Below are 25,939 nucleotides of genomic sequence, written 5' to 3' on the forward strand. Positions count from 1 at the left end.
AAACTTCATGTTTTTCTCTTACCTCCCCTCTTTATCCCTCCACTAATAAGTCTTTTACTTGCCTCTTTTATGAGAGATAATTTGCCCCATTCCATTTCTCCCTTTCTCCTCCCAATATATTTCTCTCTCACTGCTTAATTTCATTTTTTTGAGATATGATCCCATCCCCTTCAGTTCATTCTGTGCACTCTGTCTGTGTGTGTGTGTGCATGTGCGTGTACATGTGTGTGTGTGTGTATGTAATCCCACCCAGTACCCAGATACTGAAAAGTTTCAAGAGTTACAAATGTTGTCTTTCCATGTAGGAATGTAAACAGTTCAACTTTAGTAAGTCCCTTATGACTTCTCTTTGCTGTTCACCTTTTCATGCTTCTCTTGATTCTTGAGTTTGAAAGTCAAATTTTCTTTTCAGCTCTGGTCTTTTCATCAAGAATGCTTGAAAGTCCTCAATTTCATTGAAAGACCAATTTTTCCCCTGAAGTATTATACTCAGTTTTGCTGGGTAGGTGATTCTTGGTTTTAGTCCAAGTTCCTTTGACTTCTGGAATATCCTATTCCATGCCCTTTGATCTCTTAATGTAGAAGCTGCTAGATCTTGTGTTATCCTGATTGTATTTCCACAATACTTGAATTGTTTCTTTCTAGCTGCTTGCAATATTTTCTCCTTGACCTGGGAACTCTGGAATTTGGCCACGATGTTCCTAGGAGTCTCTCTTTTTGGATCTCTTTCAGGCGGTGTTCTGTGGATTCCTTGAATATTGATTTTGCCCTCTAGTTCTAGAATCTCAGGGCAGTTTTCCTTGATAATTTCATGAAAGATGATGTCTAGGTTCTTTTTTTTATCATGGCTTTCAGGTAGTCCCATTGTTTTTAAATTGTCTCTCCTGGATCTATTTTCCAGGTCAGTTGTTTTTCCAATGAGATATTTCACATTCTCTTCCATTTTTTCATTCTTTTGGTTTTATTTTGTGATTTCTTGGTTTCTCCTAAAGTCATTAGCTTCCATCTGCTCCATTCTAATTTTGAAAGAACTATTTTCTTCAGTGAGCTTTTGAACCTCCTTTTCCATTTGGCTAATTATGCTTTTGAAAACATTCTTCTCCTCATTGGCTTTTTGAACCTCTTTTGCCAATTGAGTTAGCCTATTTTTCAAGGTGTTATTTTCTTCAGCATTTTTTTGGGTCTCCTTTAGCAGGGTGCTGACCTGCTGTTCATGCTTTACCTGCATGTCTCTCATTTCTCTTCCCAGCTTTTCCTCCACCTCTCTAACTTGATTTTCAAAATCCTTTTTGGCTCTTCCATGGCCTGAGCCCATTGAGTGGGCTGGGATACAGAAGCCTTGACTTCTGTGTCTTTCCCTGATGGTAAGCATTGTTCTTCCTCATCAGAAAGGAAGGGAGGAAATACATGTTCCCCAAGAAAGTAACCTTCTATAGTCTTATTTCTTTTCCCTTTTCTGGGTATTTTCCCAGCCAGTGACTTGACTTCTGAGTGTCCTCTCCATACCCACCACACCTCCAGATCCACCCAGCCAGTGCTTGGTGTCTGAGATTCAAATGCTGCTTCCCAGCCTCAGGGCTTTGGATGGGGGCAGGGCCGCCTCACAGTGTGAGATTAAGTTCAGATGCTCAGGCAGGGGCAGGGCCGCCCCACAGGCTCAGTTCCCTCAGGGGGTTTATGCAGAGACCTTCAACAATGGATCCGAGCTCCTGCCTGCTTGGGGAGCCCTTGTCAGCTGCTGCCTCTGCTGCTGCCTCCCAAGGGGGCCTGAGTTATGGGGGCACCTCACTCCCCTGTGGACCCGCCAAAGAGACCCTCTCACTGACCCCCATCACCTGTGGGTGGAGGGACCCGCACGGCCGCTGGAGATTCCGTCCCTGAAGCCCGCTCGGATGTGCTCTTCTCAGTGCCACGCGGCCATGGCAAGGTTGGGCTCGGCTCCGCGTCTGCAGCGCAACGGACCTTTTGCAAGAGGTTTTCAGGGCTCTCTGGAACAGAAATCTCCTCTGCTCCACCATTCTGTGGCCTCTGCTGCTCCAGAATTCGCCGGGAGTTCTTTTTTACAGATATTTTATGGGCTGTGGGTTCTGAGCTAGTGTATGTGCATCTTTCTACTCCTCCATCTTGGCTCTGCCCCCCCATTTGGGGTTTTCTTGGCAAAAATACTGTAATGGTTTGTCATTTTCCTTTTCTAGCTCATTTTACAGATGAAGAAACTGAGGTAATCAGGTTGAAGTGACTTGTCCAGGGTCAAAGCTAGGAAATGTCTGAGGATCAGATTTGAACTTAGAAAGAAGAATCTTCCTGACCCCAGTCCCGGCACTGTGCCCACTGCACCACCTAGTTACTCCATCCTAGTCTCGTATCATATTCATTTATGTACTTGTTGTATGCTAAGTATTAAAATGTAAACTCCTTTGGAGCAGAGCGATGGTTTTCATCTTTGCAATCCAGCACCCAGCACAGAGCCTGGCACGTCGTAGCTACTCAACAGATGTTTCTTAAATTTTCTGTTGAAAAAATTGTGCCTCCCTTCCCCCTCCCCATCTAGCTGCCCCAGTTTGGTGTAGCATTCCCTGGCAAGGAGGTATTCTGAGGCAACAAAGCCTAAAGCCTTTAGATTCTAGGAAAAAGAAGGTCACTTTCCCATGACAATGACAGCTTTTTGTCAGAATTTTTCTAGGAACACAACATTACAGAATCACTCATTTTACCACATGAGGAATTAAAGCCCCAAGAGAAGTGACTTGCTCAAGGTCACAGAGGCAGCAAGTGGCAGAGTTGAGATTCCAACCCAAATACCCTGTGCTTTTTCCACTACATGATGCTAGCTTCAAGTTGCCCAGGATAACACAGATCGGGAAGGGAGCCGGAGCTTGAACCCAAATCTCCTGTGTCCAAGTGCATTGCATTTCCCTCCAGAGCCCTCTGCCTCCTTTCTTTGGCAGCCATGGGATGTGTGAGATGGTCTTTCCAGATGGCACTGGTAGGTAGTTGAACTGTTGGCTGCAAGATAAAAGGAAAAGACAGTGAAGAGAAGGTGTAAATCATTCAACTTGAATGTCTCAAAAATGAGGCTTCTACTCTAGAGAAAACATTTCCAATCCTGAAAAATGGAGAAGTTTGGCAGCACCACAGGGAAAGGAAGTCAGGCCTGTGTGGATGACAAGTGTTAACATATGCTTCTCTAATTTAACGGTTTCCCATTACTGTGGTCAGCTCATTTAAAAGCAGATAAATGACTCCTAGATTGCAGGATCATGATCTTCCCACCAATTAGAGGTAGACATTGAGGACAGCTTGCAGGGAAGTGGGAGCCTTGTTAGAGGTAGTTACAACATTTTAATGTTGTTTGATTTCAGCCTGTGCAGGAATAAGAGAAGCAAATAGAGGAGGAGAAGTGTGTGGTGATAGTGGAAGAGGCCAAAGAAGAGAAAGGAGGGGAGGATGAGGAGGAGAAAGGGAAGGAGGAAGGGAAGGAAGAGGAGGAGGAAAAGTTGGTAGTAGTAGTGAAGGAGGAGGGGAAGAAGAAAGATGAGGAAAAGGAAGAGAAAAAGGAGAAGGGACCTCCAATGTCATCTAGCCTGACACGTAACTGAACAAAAGGTGGACAGAGGAAGGAATAAAGGGAAGGAAGAAGGAAAAGAGAGAGAGACAAGAGACAGGGATGTACCCAAAGCCCCCCAGGGGACACTAGTCACATCCAACTTATTGATTTTCTATCACACTCTCCACAGTAGCTATTTTGGTCCTTCTCTTCTCCTTAAGCCTTCCATACCACCTCCTTCTGCATTTCCCTCTCAGTAAATTGCTACAACTTCTACTTTCCTGAAAAGTTTTATCTCTATACAGTGTTATCTCTATACAGTGACTCACAGATCTATATATCCAGGGCCCATCTAACCTCTGAACTTCAGTCCCACATCACTAGCCAGCTATTGTATATTTCAAAGTGAATATTCGAAAGACACCTCAAACTTAACGTGTTCAAAACAGAATTCATTATCTTTCCTCCCAAAACCACTCTCCTACCAAACTTTCATATTTCTGTCAAAGGTACCACAATTTTTCCAGATTCCCAGGTTCATAACTTTAAGGCTATCCTCAATTCTGCAGCTAGGTGGTACAGTGGATAGAGCTCTGGGCTTACAATCAGGAAAAATCCTCTTCTTGAGTTTAAATCCTGCCTCAGACACTGGGCAAATCATTTAACCATATTTGCCTCAGTTTCCTCCTCTGTAAAATGAGCTAGAAAAGGAAATGGCAAACCACTCCAGTATCTTTGCCAAGAAAATCCCAAAATGGAGTCATGATGAGTTGGACAAGACTGAAATGACTGAATAACAAACAAAAAAACCCTACTCATTTTTCTTCACCCCAAATATCCAATCACATGTCAAAACTTTGCCATTTCTCTCATAACACCTGATCTTTTTTCTTTAGTCAGACACCACCCCACAGCCTAACTCAGGCTCTCATCACTCTTTCTCATAGATTACTTGAGTGGCTACTGAATAGACCTCTTTGCCTCAAGTTTCTGCCCAGTTTATCTTCCATATGGCTACCACATTAATATCCTTTAAATACTTGTCTAATCATGGCTCTCCTCCTGCTTGTCTGACTACTTCTTCTCATTCTCCTCTGCTTAATCACCATCTTTCCCCTACCTAACAAATGTGAATGCCCTTCCAGACTCTGTACTATAACCTTTTTTTTCCTCTCTGTCTTTGTTTCTTGGTTGATCTCATTAGCTTTAATATAATTATCAATTATCATCTCTATGCAGATGGCTTCCAAATACATATCTTCAACTCTCTCCTGAACTCCAGTCCTACATTAGCCCCTCCCTGCTGGACATCTCCACCTGGATTTCACATAAACTTTTCTAATTTCCCATTTCTACCCAAACCCATCTCTGTTCTATATTTCTCGGCCTCTTTCATTAATAACACTACCATTCTGGTCACATAAATTCACTGTTTGGCATCAACTTTGATTCTAAGCTTTTTCAGTTATTCCCCCTCAGTCTGTTCAGTCAATTCAGTCGTATTTGTTTCTTCATGACCCCATTTGGGTCACGTGATCCTATTTCGTGACCCCATTTTCTTTTCTTAACAAAAGATGCCAGAGTGGTTTGCCATTCCCTTCTTCAGTTCATTTTACAGATGAAGAAAAGGAGGCAAAAAGGTTAACTGACTTGCTTAGAGACACACAGCTAGGAAGTATATAAGGCCACATTTGAACTTAGGAAGATAAGTCTTCCTGCCTCCAAGCCCAGTGCCCTCAGTTTTTTGCATCTTTTTAATTCTCTCCAATTATATAAACTTTATCCTAGCTCAAGCCTTCATCACCTCTTGATTGGACTGTTGTAATAACCTCCTAATTGTTTTCTCAGCTTCCATTCTCTCCCTTACCAGTCAACACTCTACATAACACCAAATTTGGATTCCTAAAGAACAAGCATGATTACATCATTCCTCTAATGAAAAATCTTCCTATGCTTCTCTCTTATCTCTAGGATAAAATACAAAATCCTTTGCCTAGCATTCAAAACCCTCTACCACCTGGCTCCCCCTCATACTTTTCCAGTGTCCTTTCATATTCGTCCCACTTTGCACCCTTTGTGTTCCAGTCAAACTAAACTGCTGTTTCCCATATATGACATTTTCCAACTTCTGTGCTTTTGCACATGGTCTCCCATATCCGAAATATACTCACCCCTTATTTCAATCTCACAGAAGTTCCTTCACAGTCCAGCTCAAGTAGCACTCCCCTCCCCCATTGCCAGTTGAAATCCCTCTACTTCTTGAATTACTTAGTATTTACTCACCTGTGTACATGTTCTGTTTCCTAATAGAATGTAAGCTCCTTGAGGGCAGTGAATGTTATATTTTGCCCTGGTAAATCCAGGACTAATCCAGTGCCTTGCATATAGTAGGTACTGAATAAATGTTTGGCGAAATGAATTCACTACCCATTCTTTGCTTGTAAACCTCCAATTTGTAGCAAACCCTTGCCTCCAAGAGCAGCCTCTTGACCTTCACCCAAATGCTCTCCATCATGTTCCCTGCCCTCCTTAATTCCTACATGTCCTCACAAATATATTTCTTTCTAAAGTTAGTGTCTCCAGTTCATCTTGCTTGTCATGCTTATTTAGAGCATTTTTGTAAAGAAATCTGAGGCAATAGGATTTAGCTGCCTCCTTTTTGAGACTTAAACTCCTGTCAACTTTTGGATGTCTCCACTGCTATTTTTTTCTTCCTACATATTAACTACTATGGTATCTATTATGGCAGATGCATAGGCAGGATATGTCTTCCCCAGCCAGCTTTTCAATAGATTTAGATTTGTAAGACTCCAAGAGTCCATAATAATAGTAACACATCACATTTTATAGCAGTTTGAGCTTCACTAAGTGCTTTCTCACAACAAGCCTATGAGAAGAATAGTATCAATATTATGATTCCCCATTTTATAGATAAGAACCATAAGGATCAAAAAGGATAAATGTTTTCCCTGTGGTCACATAGCCAGAAGTTTCAGGGGTCACAGTTGAACTGAGGCCTCCTGGGGCCAAGTCCTTTCCACCTTGCCGCACTATCTTTCATTTTAGTAGGGGAGATTTATCATAAACACAAATAAGAATGGTACTTGGGAGAATACGATAGGGGCAAAAGAAAGATATAGACAAAGTACACTTGAGGGAGCAAATGATGTCTGGTGCTTGGCTGGAGAAAGGGTGGTCATTTAGTTGGTCATGTCCTGAAAAAAATGACAGGGGCACCCTGTTGCACAAAGAAGGTATCACCATGTAGTTAAAAGGGCACTAAATTTTGAGTCCGAGGGCCTAGGTTCAAATCCCAGTTCAGTTGTGTGACTTTTTGACTTTGCTAAATCACTTCCTCTCTATTGCCCTTAGTTTCTAACTTAAAAAGTTAGGGGATTGAAAGAAATCCCTAAGCAATTCTCAATCTTATGATCTTATAACAATGAACTTTGAATCTCTTCTGGGTTAAAGCAAACTCAATAAGCTTGGCTTGAGTATAAAATGAAGGCATGTTAAGGGTAGGATAGATTTTAATCTCATTGATGTTATTTATAGGCAACAAGGAAAGAGCCAATAAATAGAAATCAAAGTGGGCAATAATGGGGTAGGATTGAGGCACAAGTAGACAGGATGGCTTTCTCAGGAGAGGGGCCACCTCTTTCCTAGAGACAGCAGGGGAGAAAGAAAGAATGGGCAAAGATTTATAGGGGTTTTTGATGTTCAGAGTGTAGATGAGGGAGCTTGAGCTCAATGGCCTCAATTCTCTCAGAAAAGTAGAAGGTTAGGATATCTGCCTACCAACACAGAGAGAAAACTAGGGGAAGGTTTGGGAGCCCCAAGAGTAAAGAAGGTATCTACCACAGCTGCTATAACAAGGATGATAGCCAATCAGGAAGAAATAAAAGAATTGCCAAGTAGCTGTTGAAACTTGGTAATTTAAATTTGTAGTGGACCAGCCGGCACATTGGTGTGACTTTCTGCAGTGGCTTAGGAGAAAAAGGAAGAAAGTGAATACTGGGGGTGAGCCGGGTTTGAGGGCTGTCACACCATGACCAGTGGTTCAGCTGCTGGATAAGGGCACTGATTCTGGTGTTCCTTCTCCAACCAAGGGGAAGGAACAGAAGTGAACAAACATTTATATAGTGCCTACTGTGTGCCAGGCTAAGGTCCAAGCACTGTGTTACAAATATCATCTCATTTTATCTTCACAGTAATCCTGAGAGGTAGGTGCTATTATTATCCCTTTTTACAGTTGAGGAAAATGAGGCAACCAGAGGGAACACTTGCTTAAGGCCACCCAATTAGTGTGTGTGGTATCTGGGGGATGGTGTTGGCAGGGATTCCTGGACAGAGATCTAAGTCCCAAGGGATCAGACTCTACGTGCCCATGGTACCAGTCCTATGGCTATATCACCCAATGGTAGATATCACATAGGTAGAATATATACTTGGCTCTCTGTCAGGTCTGGTGTTTGGTCCTAGTCCTTTGGCAGGACTGCATCTCTAAAACTAGTAGACCAGACTAATCTCATCATCATCAAATGTTCATTCATTTATCAAATATTCATTGAGTCTGTTATATGTAGGGCTATATAGCATACGTACAATACAAAGTGGTTTGTGTTAAGCATTACAGGAGAGGTGTAATCTAAGTGCTAAAGAAGTTCAGAAGAGAGAGAGAAGGATTACTCCTGGCTAGGAGGGTATAGGGGAAGAGGGGTTTGGGGAACTCTTTGTGAACATCTAACCTGGGCCCTGAAGGACTGGTAGATTTTAACTCATGGAAATGAAAAGAAGGGCATCCAAGGCAGAGGGAACTGTATGATTAAAGACCCTAACATAGGTAAGAATAAGGGTTATCAGGAACAGTGAATCAGACAGATAAAGATATAGTACATGAAGGGGAGAAGTGTGAGAAAAGATAGGGTAGATTGCAGAGAACCTGGAATGACAGGTAGAGTTTGGACTTTATCTCATGGACTCACCTGACAGTAAGGAACCACTAAACATCATTGCTCAGGGGAATTCTGTGATCATATCTTTGATTCTGAAATATTGTTCTGACAGGAGGTCAGGAGAGACTAGAGGGGCATCAGTCAGAGAGCTGATGATGAAGTGATGGATACCCAGGTTAAAGCATCAATGGTAGGAATAGAAAAGGATGAATGAATGAGTGGGATCTTTGAAAGAATTAATATAGTCATTTGTCAATGTTTTAAATCAATTCTCTTTCCCTCACCCTTGCCTGGACAGATGTTTCTAAAGATTCCAGACCCAAATCCCTACCCATTTCTCATGTCTAGCTTCTTCCCAGGGGCAGGGACCTGTCATCAGACACCACAAGTGAGGAGCTATCAAAATGGCACCACTAAAGACCAGTGGGGCTGAGCACCTGAACTCAAGTTGTCTGGATAGAAAGAACTCCAGCCAGTTTGTCTCTCCAGCCCCATGGATTTTTTCCCTTGCCCCTTCCTGGTTGCTACCATTGTGTTCCTTTCTTTATCCCAGTTTTCTTCCCAAGGATCCTAAATAATGGGATGCATTCTCCACCTCTCTCCTCAGCTCCTACTCCTGAGGCTGACTCCTCTACTATATATTTCCGGAGTGGTATAATTGTTTCTGTACCGTGCGCCCCCCCTGCCCCAGGCAACTAAAGACAGGATTTTTGCTCAGAAAATAGTTGTTGAATGAACCCAATGAATACCAAGATCAGATTTTAAAGGAATAAATGTCAAATCTTATGCTGGGGATCAAAAAGTCAGTAGGAGTCAACATTATAGCACTGCATCCAAAAAACATTAATGCCCTCCTAGACTACATTAAAAAATGATAATGTCCAGGAAAATGAATGTAATCATACTGCTGTCTTATAATCTGGTCCCGTCCCACCTAGAGTATTTCATTCACTTCTGGGTAACCACATTTTTGGCACAACTTTGATAAGCTGGAATGCATCTAGGAAGACCAGGATGATGAGAAGGATAGTATATTGTGTCATATGAGGACTGGTTGAAGAAATTCATCCTCAGTTTGAGCCTAAAAAGAAAAGCCATAGGAAAAAGCCTAAGAGCTGTTATGCGGAAGAAAGATTCTACAACTTGTTCTGCCTGGCCCCAGAGGACAGAACCAGAAGCAAGGAGTAGTAATTTCCGAGAAGTAGATTTTAGCTCAAAATGAGGAAAAAACATCCCAGCAATGATATCTGCCCAAAAATGGAATGGGCTACCTTTGTAGACCATGAATTCCTCACCTCTGGGAGTCATTAAGGGGAGCCTGGATGACCAACCATTTGTTAGAAATATTAATAAGACATCAAATTTCTATAGTAGTTTAATGTTTTCAGGCAGGCTCGCTCACAACAACCTTATTAGGCAGGGAATGCAGGTATTGTTATCTTCATTATATGATAACGCATTGATTTAGCACTTTAAAGTACACAAAACACTATATGTGTATATTTGACACATATACATAGCTGTGATCTTGCATACTTAAAAGCACTATATGCATGGTTCTGCATATTTTAAAAGTGCTAAATCAATATCATATGCTAATACTTATGCAATTATACACAAATTATATGCATAATATTAAAATTTACACACACACATTTTAAATCTCATTGGATATTCCCAACAGTGCTATGGGTATTATTAAACCCATTTTACAGATATGGAGACTGGGCCCATCAACAGAGAAATAGTAAATGAAACAGATGAGGGAACTGAGACCCAGAGAAAAAAACTGATTTAGCTCTAGTTATACAGCCATTAAATGTTAGAGCCAGAATAAAAACCTTGGTCTCCAGATCCCAAATCAAATGTTGTCTCTGCTCTGTGATGCTTATTACATTGTACAGATCTGGATGTTTTGACAGAAATTCTGTGATTCTTTGAATGACTTCCCTACCCTTTCACCAATCCTGCCATCCCTGAAAGAATATGTGTGTGTGTGTGTATATGTATGTACATATATATATATATGTATGTATGTATGTATGTATGTATGTATGTATGTATGTATTCCCCATAGGGTTTTACTGTTACCTCTTATTAAAATGCAGGTCTTTCTAAAGGGACAACTTATTAAGCCATTATCAGTCATTCACTCCTTAGTGTGAGTTTAAGTAAAACTTCTTCCAAGTCTCACAGATAGCAGAGCAGACTAATTGTGAGGAGGGAAGGCCAAGAGCACAAATACTGCCTGAGTGAGAGGCTATGTGCCTCCAGAGGGCAAGATAATCTAGGTTGGTCTTCAGATGACAGATTCCACCTGTCTTCTTGAAGCCTTTTTACCTTGATAGAGGCTGCCCAGAGCTTCTATTTCCCAAGCAAACCTGCAAAAAACAGGCTTATCTTCATGCCACAATGAGATCACCAAAGAGGTGGTCAGTGAAGGTACCTTTCTAGTTTATTCGTGGGTACAGAGTTTGTTAGATAAAGAGGACTGTGCTGATACTCCCCCAAAGCCCTGCACAGTGAATTCTTTCCACTCAGTGTTTCCAAATTGGATTGTGCTTTAATTTCTGCCAAAACTAGTTACCAGTTTACAATCTGTTCTGTCTGGTTCACATTAGGTGAATCTGGTTTCTTTGAAGCCTATTACCTCTGTTTGCATTTCTATCCTAATTCATGTCATTAATCAATCATCTGCACTATTTTTTATTGCAGAAGGAGGGCAGATGTGGGCTCTGGACATGATGTCCTCACAGGAGATCAGGCTGAGAAACTGTGTGGGCACAGAGGTCCCTGCAGGAAGAATGGGAACCCCTCCTTGGATTTTCCAGGCATTCTCTCTAGAACATAACATACCCCCCCCCAAAAGACAACAGCAGAGAAGCACACTTATGGCTTTGTACCATTGTGTCATGTCACTTGCATGTGCCTATATAGACCATGCGAAGGACAGTTGGCACCAATTCTCAGTTACGTAACACCAGAAGCAAGCTACTTCTTCATCCTATCAACTCATGAAAAATAGTTCTGGGTTCCTTTAATAGTATCATAGCACAGACTAAGGAGCAAAAATATACCTTTTTTCCAGAAGAGGTAACAGCCTTGGAAGCTTAGAGACATGATTTGCCCGGATTCACACAGTGATTAAGCATGAGAAACAGGTTAGGCACCCGGATCTCCTGATTCTAAGTCTACTTTCTACAAGGTTGTTCCTTCAACAGCGCTTCACAGATTAAAAAGAGATGACTTAAACATCTTCAGTGAAAGGGAATTCACTATCTTTCAAGGCAGACCATTCCATTTTTTAAGTCCTAATTGTTAGGAAGTTCCTCCCTATATTGAGCCAAAATCTGCCTCACCATAATTTTCAACCATGTGCCCTATTTTTTCATTCAGGGACTCAAAAGAATTAATCCCTTTTAAGGACAACCTTTGAAATTTGAAAGAAGCCATCATTCTCCTGCAAAGCCTTCCATTTTCTAGACTGTACACCCCTAATTCCTTTAATCAATCCAACCCCAATGGCCTATTTTTTCTTTCCTTTACCATCCTTGTCACTCTGCCTGGATGAGCTAAAACTTTTCAATATCATTCCTAAATCAAACAGAATAGTTTAAATGGGGTCTGACAAGCTTAGAGTAAGGGGAATCATCACCTCCCTCATTTCCCAAACTATTACATATACTATCTAAGCCAGTGATAAAATTCCTTTCTTTTTGGCTGCCATATCATACTGATGAAATATACCATGGCATAGAGGATAGAAGGCCCCCTTTGGAGTCAGGAAATCTTGAAATCAGGAAGTCCTGATTCTGATACACACTAGCTGGGTGACCATGGACAAGTCATTTAACATCTATATGCTACAGCAAGTCTCTTAGACTCTTTAGTTACAGATGAGTTTCTGATCTGCACCAGTGGAGGGAATTTCCACTCTGGGAGTTGATAGGTCTGGATATTTTTTTTCATGTGCAAGGTACTGTGCTAGATTCTGGAAACACAAAGACCAAAACCAAAAACAGCCCATGTGCTCACAGAGCTTACGTTATACTGGAGGGATGCAATACATATAAAGATAAGCAAATACAAAACATATGCAAAGTTATTCAAAGTAATTTTAAAAGGATAAGAATACTAACTGAGAGGATGAAGAAAGGCATCATGTAGGAGGTGGCACCTGGGCTGTGTTGTAAAGGGAGCCAGAGATGCTAAGAGGTGGATGTAAAGATGGAATATATCCCAGACATGGGGGACCACATATGATAAACATACCATCTATGGCTTAACCCAGGACCGATAAAAATGTTGAACAGATCAAAGCTGAGAAAAAAACTACTTGGGACAGAACTATTGATATTATATGATATTAATTATTAATCAAAACTCTTCATTTGGTTCTGAATCTGCCTAATTGTATTTATTACCACTCAGTCCACATCTCTTCATCTTTCCCACAAGGACACCATGAGAATCCCTGGCAAAAGTCTTGCTGAAATGGAAATGTGCTACATCTTTAACATTCTCCTGTTCTACCAGTCTATTAATTCTATCACATAAGGAAATGAGGTTAGTCTGGCATGATTTGTTCTTAATGAACCCATGCTGGCTCGTAACAATCACAGCTTTTCTTTATATGTGCTCATAAACCATCTGTTTAATAATCTATTCCAGAATCTTGCCAAGAATTGACATCAAGCTCACCAGCTAATGGTTCACAGTATTTACCACCTTCCTCTCTCTGCAAACTAGGACAGCATTCACTAGTGCCCATTTCACGGGGTCTCCCCCAAAGGCCACAGTTTCTCATAGAACACTGACAATGTTTCAACATTACATCTATAAGATTTTTGAGTCCCTGAGAATATAATTAGTCCATGTCAGGTGATATGAATTAACTGAAGGTAGCCAGGTGTGCTGTCTTACTATGTGTTCACTTATCTCAGCTTTCAATTGCCTGTTAAACATTTTCTTTATTGTACTTCTGATCTTGAGATCATGCCCTTCTTTTATTCAACTAGATTTTGTTAAACATTTATTGTGAGCCAAACATTCTGCCAAATATTGTGTGCTAGATGATTGTCATACAAAGAAAAATGGAACAGTACTTGCCCTCAAGGAACATATACTTGATTTAAGGGGAAATGACATGTACTCATATTAGAAAATACAAGATGTAATCAATGTAAATAGGGAGTAATTTTCATGGAGACCATGCTAGCAATATAATAAGTGCTTTAATAAATGCCAGTTGGCAGAATGACAGTCCTGACCAAATTGTCATATACTGCTAAGTGCCACCCATAATCCACAAATATGTAGATATTTGTCCCTTCCTATTCCAATGATCTATCCCTTATTGGCCTACCTTTCCCATTGTCATATGGTCTGTTATCTTCTGCACATATACAAATACCCCATGTTTTCCTCACCTTTAAGTGTGGAAAATTTCCTCATTGAATGGTCCTAAGGCTGTCCCCCTGAGCATCGGTCCCATCTTCTTTCCCTCTTATATCCTTTGTCCCTACCGCATATCTGTTCAGATATGCTGTGCAACATCAAGGTTCAGTTTCTTTTCAACAGTGGGGTTTTTCAGCTATTCAGGGATCCCTCCCTTTCTATGAATCTTAAGATTAGGTTTCTATAAACAATCAGTTCTCAGATAATCAGCATATACCTCTTTCCTACCTTTTATATTTGTCTGACTTTTCAAATCGAAGAGACTCCATCCAAACATCCCATGTCTCCTAAAAACACTGGGGTGACCCAAATAGGGGCCCCTCTCTGCATAAATCTCTCTTCATTTTCCCAGGGGCCCCCAGAGGAGTCCAGCTGCTTTCTTTTTGTAGTCACTACCTGCTACTGCTCCCCTTGGGGTTTCTAGCCTCCTCTTACCCTCTGCAGATGAAAATGCCATCTCCCAATTTCCCCTTTGATCTTATGCCCCTGAAACAAACATAAAGCTATGAAAATTTCTCCTACTTACAGTAAAGGAGAAACAAATGGAGCAAAAATTCTCCTCCTTATCCACCCATACACACACATCCCTACACATATATGCCCTCTTCTTTCACTTCAATTCTGGGGAAATACTATGGCATATATAGGCCAAAGGGTCTTGAGATGCACATAAAGTCATTTAACCTACATTTACAATAAGGTAAAGTAGCATATATACTGCATTTGAAAAGAAAAAAAGACCTGGGTTACCCTGGGAGTACAGTTACAGAAACTGGTCAAGGGCCTGGCATGAGGTACTGGAGGGGGCTTTTGAGTAAGGAGTGAGAAAATCTGAAGACTCTGGGGCTGGATGGAACTTGAAAAACCCATAAGCTCCTCCACAGCCAAAGGGTGACAAAAATGAGGTTAAGTGGGTTTTCTGTCCTCTTCTCTCACTCCTTGTCACTCACCATTCTCAGTCCACCACCATAGAGCCAGCTCTGGACAGGTCCCCAGGTGACAAGAAAATGAGAGATTAGGTAAGGCTGGGGAAAGATGATCAATCAATCAATAAGCAAGCAAATGTGTACTACGTGCCGGGCATTTCTAAACATTGAAAATAACAAGAAAGGCAAAAACAATCTGTTCCTTCAGGAATTTCACATTCTAATGAAAGAGACAGCATGAAAATGACTGGGTGTACATAAGACACAGGAAAGTGGAAGGTAGTCTCAGAGAGGAAGGCATTAGCAGTAGCAGGGAACTAGGAAAGGCCTCCTGCAGAGAGTAGAATTTAAGCTGAGTCTCATAGGAATCCAGGGAGAAACAAGTAAGAGGGAATAGCATTCCAGACATGGGAGACAGTCAGGGGGACAGCCAGTACAAAGGGTCAGAGATGGGAAATGGAGTATCACTGTGAAGATCAGTAAGTAGGAGAGTGCAGCTGAATAGTCAAATATGGGGAGAGGGGGAATTTAAAAATCCTGGAAAAATAGTAAGAGATCAGGTTGTGAAGAGTTTTAAATGCCAAAAAGAGAACTTTCATTTATCTTGGAGTCAGTAGGGAATGACTAATATTTCTAAAGGAAGTTGGGAGAAAGAGGATGAACTGGACATACCTGTGTTTTAGGAAAAGCACTTTGACAGCTGAGTGGAAAGATGGATTGCAGCAGGAAGAGACTTACTAAAGGAGAAAATTTAGAAGACTATTGCAATAGTCCAGTTAAGCGGTGAGGAAGATCTAAACCAGGATGGTGGCTACATAAATTGAGAGACATATGTGAGACATGTTGTGAAGGCAGAAATAATAAAATTCAGTAATGGATTCTATACATTGGTAAATTATAATGAAGAATTGAAAATGACACAAGCTGTGAGGCTGGGTGACTGGGAGGATGGTGGCATCCTCATTGCTAATTGGGAAAGTGGAGAAGAGGGAAGGATTTGTAGAAGGATGGATGATGAGTTCCATTTTTGAAATGTTGAGCTTGAGTTGCTTCTGAGACATCTAGTTTGAGGTAATTCAGGGCTGCCACATCCACTCAATGGAGAAATGGAAGGTACAGGACAGAAGGGTGGGAAATCCAAAGAAGTAACAGTAGTGAGGGGAAAAATGGTCCTGTGATTACCAGCTGGTGCTAGATGGGTGCTAATATATAAGGGAAATTATATGTGTGTATATGTGTGCATGTGTGTGTATACATGCATATACACATATGTATGTATACAGACAGAGAATGTATGTGTATATTTCCCAATCTATCATTATATAGATTATATGCACCTTGAACTGAAAACCATTGTCATCAATCTATAAAACTTACTGAATTTTGCCAGGTTCCTAATCTATCTATAGCATAAACTGAGAAGGAATTGGATGCAAAACCATATCCAAGGGTTTCCCTGGCTCCTAGGTCTCAGTGCTCTCTTAATGAGCTTATTTGTACTAGGTAAATCTCAGGTCCTTTCTGGAGCTACAGATCCACTGTCCAGTTGAGATAAGGTACATGTAGAACTATATAAACTTGAACTACGATAAAAATGTCAGCTGTCATCATGATTATTCCACATTCTATGAAGAGTTGTATTAAAAATCATGCTACTGGCCAATCACCCGTGGAGACTTTGCTTTTAATATTTCTGTCAGTAGTGATCCATTGATGTTGATACATGCCAGATCTCTGTAACAAATCTTTGGAGCTCTGGCTTCACATTTGTGGGATAACTGGTAAAGATTAAGAATTTAGGTTGTGACCTTGGAGCAGAGCAGTAAAGGATGATGAATTGCTCTAAGCATTTAAGGATCTAAATGGTCTTCTTGAGTATTTGAAGGAGTTTTATTTACTTATCAGAGAAATAGGCCCAGAAAGAGGGTTAGTCTGTTTGTATTCACTTCACTACTTGAAAGATCGGTGATTTGATCTGTGTAGGGTAGGTACTCCCTCCACAGAGGCAGCTCACAGCCTCTTCGTAGGCTGTCTTCATGAGTTACCGTAGCCAAAAGAATTCATCACCCAATGGCCAACCCTCTGGTGTTTATCCTCTCTCCATTTAGCTCGTCTGGTTGTTGGATGACAGATGCAGTCTGTTGCCAGGCCTATACTCAAATCCTTTCCAGCTTGGTAGGAACAAACAGAGCCTATGTTGTCTTTTCTAGTCTAGCCTTAAGAAACCCAGGGTTACCACCAAAGAATGATTAGTAGCATCTCAACTGAAGAACCCACATCATTCACAGAAATTTAGTTTTCTTGGGAAATTACAGTTATGTATGAGTCTCTGTGTGTTTGTTTGAAGGGGAGAAGTGAGATGGTAGTTTGAGGGCCAAGAGTTGAAATTCTCAATACTTAGAAATAAAATAATGCAAAGAAGGGAGAAAATTGGAATGATTCCCCTTCCCCCACCATCCCTAGACTGAACCACTGGGAATCTCTTAGCTTCTCAATTTGTGACCTGGGATTATGGGTGCTTTTCTGAGAGACAGAAAGTTCACCCAGATTGTACTATGTCCTTGTGATCTTTCTCCATGGTGAAATGGGTACTTGCCTCTTCTCTTGGGGAACACTGAAACAAGCTGACTTGTGGGTAGAGTCATGGCCCAACTATGCTAGCACCATTGGCAAGCTTGAGCACCTCCCAAGGAAGGCACTGAGGTTTAGCCTGGAAAAGAAAAGGCTTTAGAGAGATACAGAATATCTGACTCCAAATACTTGAAAGGTGTCATATAGAATTGGGCTTACACTTCTTTTGATTGACCCCAGAACTACAGCCAATGGGTCCAAGGGGCAGAGAAGCATATTTTAGCTTGATATAAGAAAAAACTTCAAAGAGTAGAATGAGGTCAACTGATGGGTAATGAGTTCTCATATCACTTATACTTGGAAACTGAAGCTAGAAGACCACTTTTTAGAAATATTGTGGAATATGTTATCAAATAGGGAATAAGACTAAAATAAAACTACACATCTAGTCTTAGACTGTCTCCTAACCTCTAGTCCTGCATCACCAAATGCTTTTTTGACATCTAGAGCTAGATTCCAGTACATACTTCACACTCAGCATACCCACAATATAATTCATTATCCTTCCCTCCAAACTATCGCCTCTTCCCAATTTCCCTTTTACTGTCAAAGACTCCCTCACCCTCTCAGTCACTTAGGCTCACAAGCTTAGTGTTATCCTTAACTGCATATTTCTACTCATCCCACATATCTAACCCATTACCAAATTCTGTCATTTCTGTCTTCACAACATCCCTCATACATATCCTCTTCTCTTGACTCCCATAGCTACTACCTTCAGTCCAGCCCTCACAGTTTCTCACCTAAACTATTCAATAGCCTTCACATTGGCCTTCTTGCCTCATCTCTTTCTACTCCAAATCATTCTCTATTGAGCCACCAAAATGATTTTCTTAAAGCATAGATCTAGTCATGTCACTTTTCCCTACTCAATAAACTCCAATAGCTACTTATTACCTCTATGATGAAATATAAAGTCCCTCTGTTGTGTTCTTTACACAACTACTTGTTCAGTTTTATTACATGTAATTCTCCTCTACACATTCCATCATTAAATTTAACTGTCCCGCTACTTATTGTTTCTGTCATACAACATTCCACTTCCCATCTCTGTGCCAAGTTGTAATGCTTTTCTCCTTTACCTAGGCCTCTTAGCTTCTCTGGCTTCCTTCAAGTCTTAGATCAAATTTTGTTTTCTGCAACACTCCTACTGGTAGCGAATTCCCTCTGAGATTTCCTTTCATCTGTGCTCTATGTCTCATGTATGTTCATAGATGCTCACATGTTCTTATTCTCATTAGAATATGAGTTCATGTGAAAGCAAAGATTGTGTTTGCCTTTCTCTGTATTCCCAGCACAGTGCCTTCAATATACTAAAAGCTTGACTGAGTTTCTGAAGACATCTGTGACTCCTTCCAACTTTGATATTCTACACTTTGGTATTGCTCTGGTTATAGACTTATGTCCTAGTTATGTTCTCCCTTAACAAAGAGAATAGGATCCTTTTCTTTAGAAACGGAAATAAAAGATGAGAGAACATGTAAAGTCTTAGAAGAATTATCAGCTATGGAGTAAAGCACCAAGATTGTAGCTGATGGACTCTATTTTCCAACTAAAACAGAAGTCAAGGACTTCTACTAGGGTGGGAGGGAAGGAGGAATTAAAAAGAGAAAGTTTGTAATAGCCATTAAAAAAGAGTGGAATAGAGTTAATCAAAGAAGAATAAAAGTTTTCCTATACAACACAAAGGACTCAGTTGAGAATGTAGCTTGTAGTAGACCCAGGCAATTTGGTGGTGTGACGCCTCCAACTTTCAAAGAAAAAATAGAAATTTTTTTATTGATGATGGGAGAAGCTGTCCAAATTTCTTAATAAATCAAAAAATGTACATCAGGACAATATTTAAGATACCATCTTTCACCCATCAGATTGACATAAATGGCAAAAAAAGAAAAATTCAGTTTTGACAAGGCTACAGAAATCTAGATACTCTCCTACATTATTTATGAAACTCTAAAAAAAATGTAGATTTTTTTGGAGAACGAGCTGGCAACGTATAGGTAAGAGTCACAAAACTGATGATCCTATTGCTTGGATTATATTCTAAATATATTACTAGAAGAACAAAAAAAGGCCCCAAAATGATCAAAGAAAGAGGAAAAGGATAGATAGATATATACAAAAATATTTATAGCATCTTTTTCTCGTGGCAGCAAAGAACTAGAAAATAAGGAGGTGCTCATCAGTTGGAGAATAACTGAACAAATTATAATACAGTATAATGAAATACTATTGTGTGGTAAGAAATGATGAAGGTGATGGTTTTGGAGAAACTTAAGAAGACTTGGATGAAATGATACAGAGTAAAGTGGGCAGAATAAAGAGAGTGATTCATAAAAAAACAAAATTTTAAAGACAAACTACTTTAAAAGACCTTAGAATTCTGACTTATGCAATAATCAACCAAAATTCCAGAGAACTCAGGATGACACATGCTACTAACCTCCTGACAGAGACATGATGGAATCAGGGTGCATGTTTCTCAGAAGCATGTTTATGAACATGACCAGTACAGTAATATTTATTGCTTGGCTATGTGTATTTGTTACAAAGGTTTTGTTTTTCTTTTTTCCTTTTCAAATGGAGGGAGATGGAAGAAAGGAAGAAATGGATTTTGTTCATTTAAAATTTTTTTTGAAAGAACGAAAAAGTCTACCTGTGCAAAATACATATTTGTTGTTCAGTCATTTCAGTCATGCCCTACTCTTTGTGACCTCATTTGAAGATTTTTTTGGTAAAGATACTAGAGTGGTTTGTCATTTCCTTCTTCAGCTTATTTTATAGGAGAGAATCAAAAGCAAACAGAGTTAAGTGACTTCCCCAAAGTCACATAGCTAGTAAGTGTCTGTAGCCAGATTTGAACTCAGGAAGAGGAGTCCTCTTGACTTCAGGTCTGGCACTCTATCTATTGCATCACCTGGCTACCCTAAGAGAGATTAATGATGACTTTTGTTGTTCAGGTAAGTCTGACTCCTTGTGACACCAGTTGAGGTTTTCTTGGCAAAGATACTGAAGTGATTTGCTATTTCCTTCTCCAGTTCATTTTACAGAGGAGGAATCTGAAGCAAACAGGGTTTAGTGACTTGCCCAGCATCACACAGCTAATAAGTGTCCAAGGCTGGATTTGAACTCAGGTCTTCCTGAGTCCAGGTCTGGCACTCTATCCTCTGTGCCACTAAGATGCCCCCAAAATACATATAGGTGCTTTATTTATAATAATGAAAGTGGGGAAAATATCTAATGATTGGGGAATAACTGACTAAATTATGGTACATCAATATGATAGATAATTGTGACACTATAAAGAGAAGGACATGTATGAAGAATCAAAGGAGATATAAAAAGAATCCTGTGTAAATAGTGTCTTAGGAAAGGCAGCATAGTACAAGGAAAAGTGAACTGACTCCAGAGTCAGAGGACTTGAGTTCAAATCCCACCTCTGATGAAGGGATTAGACCAGATGGCCTCAGCAGTTACTTCTAACTTTATGAGTCTGTGATCTATATAATGATGCAAAGTAAAGGCAACATACATGATATATATATATATATGTATATATATTTTTTAATGATATATATATTTTTAAAAGACAATAGAGTTTTGGTCAATACGGATGGTAGAAGAATAATAGTAATAATTACTGACATTTATTTAGGATTTTAAGATTCACAAAATATTTTAAATACACTACCTCACTTTATACATAGACCAAATGCATTTGTATTTTGTTAAGCATATGCTATTTTTTAATCACATTTTGTTGTTGCATTTGGAGACTTGCCTTTTATTTGATTTGATTGCCAGAATGTGTTATAGATGTTAAGTATATTATAACTCAATAAGAAAGGTATCATCAGGGGAATTATGTGTGACTAGAAAGGTACATAGGTTGGTCATGGACCAAGCATGAAAGATAAGAGATATACATCATAAGTGCCTCACTGTTATCTGTGAAATAGTAAAGGATGTCAAGGAAGGCATCCAGCATATCAGATAGCTCCACTATCTTTATGGAAAGTCATAGACAAGAATCATATTGAAAAAAAAGTGTGGAGGGGAACTCACACATTGCTGAAATCACAAATCCATTGACCTATCAAAGCAGTCTATATGGTATCAATATGTCAGTCCCTTGAGGGAATGGACCATGCCATGTCCCGATCTAGACATTTGCCCCACTGTACCCAACATTGGGCTTTGCATATTTTAGGTATTTAATAAATAACTGTTGAATGAGCAAATGAATGAATGAGTGATTCTGACATTCAAACTCCACAAAATGTTGTACTTTTACATAAATTTACCAAAGTCTAGGTAATAAATCAATTTTCATGGGTTGATGAAATTTCCTGATATTTCTCAGTTGGGTCCAACTCAGTTTTTTTCATTGCAAGCTTAATAAACTTAAAATTTGGTCAACATTTTTATCAGGTGTTAATTTATAGTGCTGCCCACATACTTCCCTTACAGTTAACCAGTTTGTGGACAAAATGAGAACTGGCCATTAGAACTGAAGTCCCAGTCCTTCCATAACATTTGAACCATGTCATGCATGCCTTTTAGAATGGTTAGGAAGGGACAGGGGAGGGAGGAAGACAGCAAAGGAAGTTTGCTCTATTTCTGCTCAATTTCTATATATGATGTCATTTTTCTTTGCACAGATGGTAGCTCACTTAATGTCGTTGTATTGGCTTTCATTTCAGGAATTTATCTTCTGGATTTAATCTACATTGATTCTGCATACCCAGCTTCAGGAAGCATCATGGAAAATGAACAAAGATCCAATCAGATGAATAATATTCTGCGAATAATAGCTGATTTACAAGTCTCCTGTAGCTATGGTTAGTAATTTCATATATCAAAATAGTAGTCTCTTTTCTCCAAAACAGTCCAGTAAAGAGTTTGAATTAAAGTGATTTTCCCACCAGAAGTCTTTAGGTCCCACCCTTACCGCTTTCATCATCGTCATCATCATCATCACTTCGTATTTCTATAGAGCTCTAAGGTTTACAAAGCACTTTCCCTACAATAACCCTGAGAGGGAGGGAATACCCCCATATTATAGATGAGGGAATTGAGGCACTAGGATCATATAGATAATAAATGGCAGAGTTGGGATTTGAACTCAAGCAGGTCTCCTGAATCCAAGTCAAATATACATCTCTCCTCATTTCCCTACCCAATATAAATCTTCATTTTAATAATGGAAACAGATGCTGTGGGAATTCATTAAAAAGCCAAGAAGAAGTTACTACTGCCAGTTTCACTCCTCTGCTTCCTTCCATGGTTATATCCATGACATCATGGAACATAAAGACCTTGCAGGTTAGTGAAAAGAGAACTAGATGTGGAGACAGAAAACCCAGATTGGAATCTTGGCTCACCTCTTGTTGGATATATGACCTTTTGTTCTCCAGGCCTGTTTCCCTACCTAAAAGTGAGGGGGTTGGCCATATGATTGCTATGGTCTAACTAAAAGGTGAAGTTTGTGGGAAGTGATAGTCTTCCAAATAGCAGAACTTGGTTTACTTCTCCCTTCTTACCTCACCATAGCAACCACCAGTGAAGTGTTTGGGTACAAGCTTAGTGGATGTTTGAACCAGTGTATCTTAATTCCCACCATCCCAGATGTTATTCTATTAACATTTGATATCTTGTTCTAGAGAATTTTAGTTAGACACAAATAATCTAAGAGTATGTGTCTAGAAGTAAAGAATGAAGGAAAAGACTTGATTTAAGCCATATTAGGCGTCATCCTGGGATCTCCTAACTTCATTTGAGATTTAGGAAAAAACTGACCCATCTGAGAACCTTACTTAGGGAAACTGGCAAGAAAGGCACCAGTCTAGTCCCTCATCTGGAGCATTGCAGTCAGCTCTGAGAGTCACATTTTAGAATGGGCATTGACTAACTGGAATTAGTACAGAGGATGGTAAAAGGACTGGAAACCTTAACATAGGTTTAAAACTAGGACTAGGAAACCTTAACATAGGTTAGTTACTCTGGAGGAAAGAAGACTTAGGAGAGACATGACGTCTTTCTTCAGATTCTGAAGGGCTATAATGGAGAAGATTAGAACTTGTTCTACTTGATTCCAAAGAGAACAGGTCTTTGAGTGGAAAGGCAGATTTCCATTCATTATAATTGTTTGAAAAGCTTTCCCAACAATTAGTTCTCCAAAAGTAGACTGAAATGCCCTGGGGGAAGGGGGGAGTTCCCTATTGCAGAAGGCCTCCAAGTGAAGGCTAGATGAATACTTCTCAGGATTTTATAGAGGGGATTTCCACTCAAGCAGTGATTGGACTCCTTTCCCTCTGAGATCCCTTATGCCTTTAAGAGTCTGTGATTCCATGATCACTTTGGTGCAATAGAAACCTAACCTTTGTTTTCCTTTAAGAAACTTACTCATAGCTTCTTTTCCTATGTAACTTTCCTATTTTAAAACTTATTAATAGAATCCTACCTTTTTTATAAATGGAATATGCACAGCCCCATGGAATCATAGAATGTGAGAGCTGGAAGGACCCCTGGAACATTAGAGGATTAGAACATGGAACATACAAGACTGGAGTTAGAAAGGGCCTTATAGAATGTTAGGACACAAAAATAGAATGTCGGAGCTGGAAAGGACAGGTTTGCAGTGTCCCAGAATGTCAGTAAAATCATTCTTGAAGGTCATCTAGTTCAACCTCTATCTGCACAGGAATCCCCTTAATAATTTCAGTTTGCTGCACAACATGATATATTCCCAGAAAAACCCAATGATAATGATAGTAATTAATTTGGATGTATACAGCAACTTTACTCACTCCCTATTGCTAAGCCTAATAACCTCTTTATTTGGTTATTTGTTTTTAGTTAGTGCCAGAACCATTTTCAGAATAATCTTTCATTTTAAAAATCAATTAAGGATATGAGCTTTTAAAATTGATTGTGGGGGAGGAGGCATGGAAGTTGAGGCAATATAGGGTCTGATGAGTATGCAGCTCTGGAAAAAAATGTACACACAACATACTTTGAGTTAGATCTCTATTATTACCTCTTCTATATGACTTTTCTTAGGTCTAGTCAATCAGCAAAGCAATAAATCAAGTCCTGATTTATAGAGTTTGTCCATTTACAAGATGTAAATGCTCACACTGAAAATTTAGCCATCCGGTCTCCTGAGCTCTTTCAAGCTGCTTCCAATACAGTCCTAATAGGGAGCCCAAGGGAGAGCTAAGTGGTGCAGTGGACTCAGAGCATGAGTGCAGGAGTCAGGAGGACCTGAGTTCAAATCTCACCTCAGACACTTGACACTCACTAGCTGTGTGACCTTGGACAAGTCACTTAACCCCAATTGCCTCATCCTGGGTCATCTCCAGTCATCCTGATGAATATTTGGTCACTGGATTCAGATGGCTCTGGAGGAGAAGTAAGGCTGATGATCCGCACAGCCCTCCCTCACTCAAAACAAAGTCAAGTGCAAGTCATGTCATTATTTCTCTGATGGCATGATCTTCTTCAGCAATGAAGTGCCAACACACAATAGGGAGCCCAACCATTGCTTTCATTAGCCGAAGGAATTCCTGATGGGAAAACTCCTCTTCCCAATGCTGATTGACACCTGTTCTGTAATTTAGCCTTAGGGAGTTGTCTGACTAACATTAGAAAATTATGCCTACAAGAAGAAAATTAGCAAATGAGAAATGTATTGTATATGGTTTAATGTGAGGGCTCTGAGGAGAAGCCTGTAAAAGAGAGGAGAGGACCAAGACTATACAAGAAGAGTGGTTGTGCCACCCTATGAAGGAAAGGCCATAAAGTTGGACAGTTAAACCAAAGTTGGACAGTTAAACCAAAGTTATATGGCTCATGTTTATTCTTCAATTCAGAGGATCACTATGATTGCCTGAGAAATAGATTCAGTACAGCTTATGCGAGCAAGAAAATCCAAAATCCTCAATCCTTTGAAGCAAATGTTCTAAACAGCAGCATTTTCAATAGCAGGACTAAGGGGGCAAGTTTTATTATTTTTTAAAAATAAACCAAGAGTTCAATAATGAAGTTATTGAGATCTCTAAAGATAACACTTTATCTGGTCACAAAGCATTTTTATACCCATTCTGTCTTGACAGCCCTGTGAAATAGCTATTTCAAATCCCACTGTCCCCATTTGACAGAGTAGGGGAAAAGGGAAAGGAACAGCCTACTATGTGCTAGATACTGTGCTGAGTGCTTTTCAAATATTGGAGCAACCCAGGGTGGCACTTTTATTATCCCCATTTTACAGATGATGAAACCGAGGCAAACAAGTTAAATGCCTTGCCCAGGTCACACAACTAGTAAGTGTCTGAGGTCAGACTTGAGCTTAAGTCTTCCTGATTCCAGGCTCAACATTCTAGCCACTGTGTTAAAATGAAGCTCAGTACTAAGGTAATTTT

The 25,939-nt window shown here is 39.9% G+C and overlaps 1 protein-coding gene across 6 annotated transcripts in view; it reads left to right on the plus strand.

Moving 5' to 3' along the window:
- Positions 1–25,939, plus strand: part of RALGPS1 (Ral GEF with PH domain and SH3 binding motif 1) — a 658,499-nt gene that overhangs the window by 470,500 nt on the left and 162,060 nt on the right. For all 6 annotated transcript variants that reach the window (XM_072631953.1, XM_072631952.1, XM_072631955.1 and 3 more), the window contains one exon: positions 22,220–22,357. In XM_072631953.1, the coding sequence (XP_072488054.1) occupies positions 22,220–22,357 (138 nt within the window). The remainder of the gene's footprint in view (positions 1–22,219; positions 22,358–25,939) is intronic.

This window comes from Notamacropus eugenii, chromosome 1 (assembly GCF_028372415.1).
Source record: "Notamacropus eugenii isolate mMacEug1 chromosome 1, mMacEug1.pri_v2, whole genome shotgun sequence".
Lineage (NCBI taxonomy): Eukaryota > Metazoa > Chordata > Mammalia > Diprotodontia > Macropodidae > Notamacropus > Notamacropus eugenii.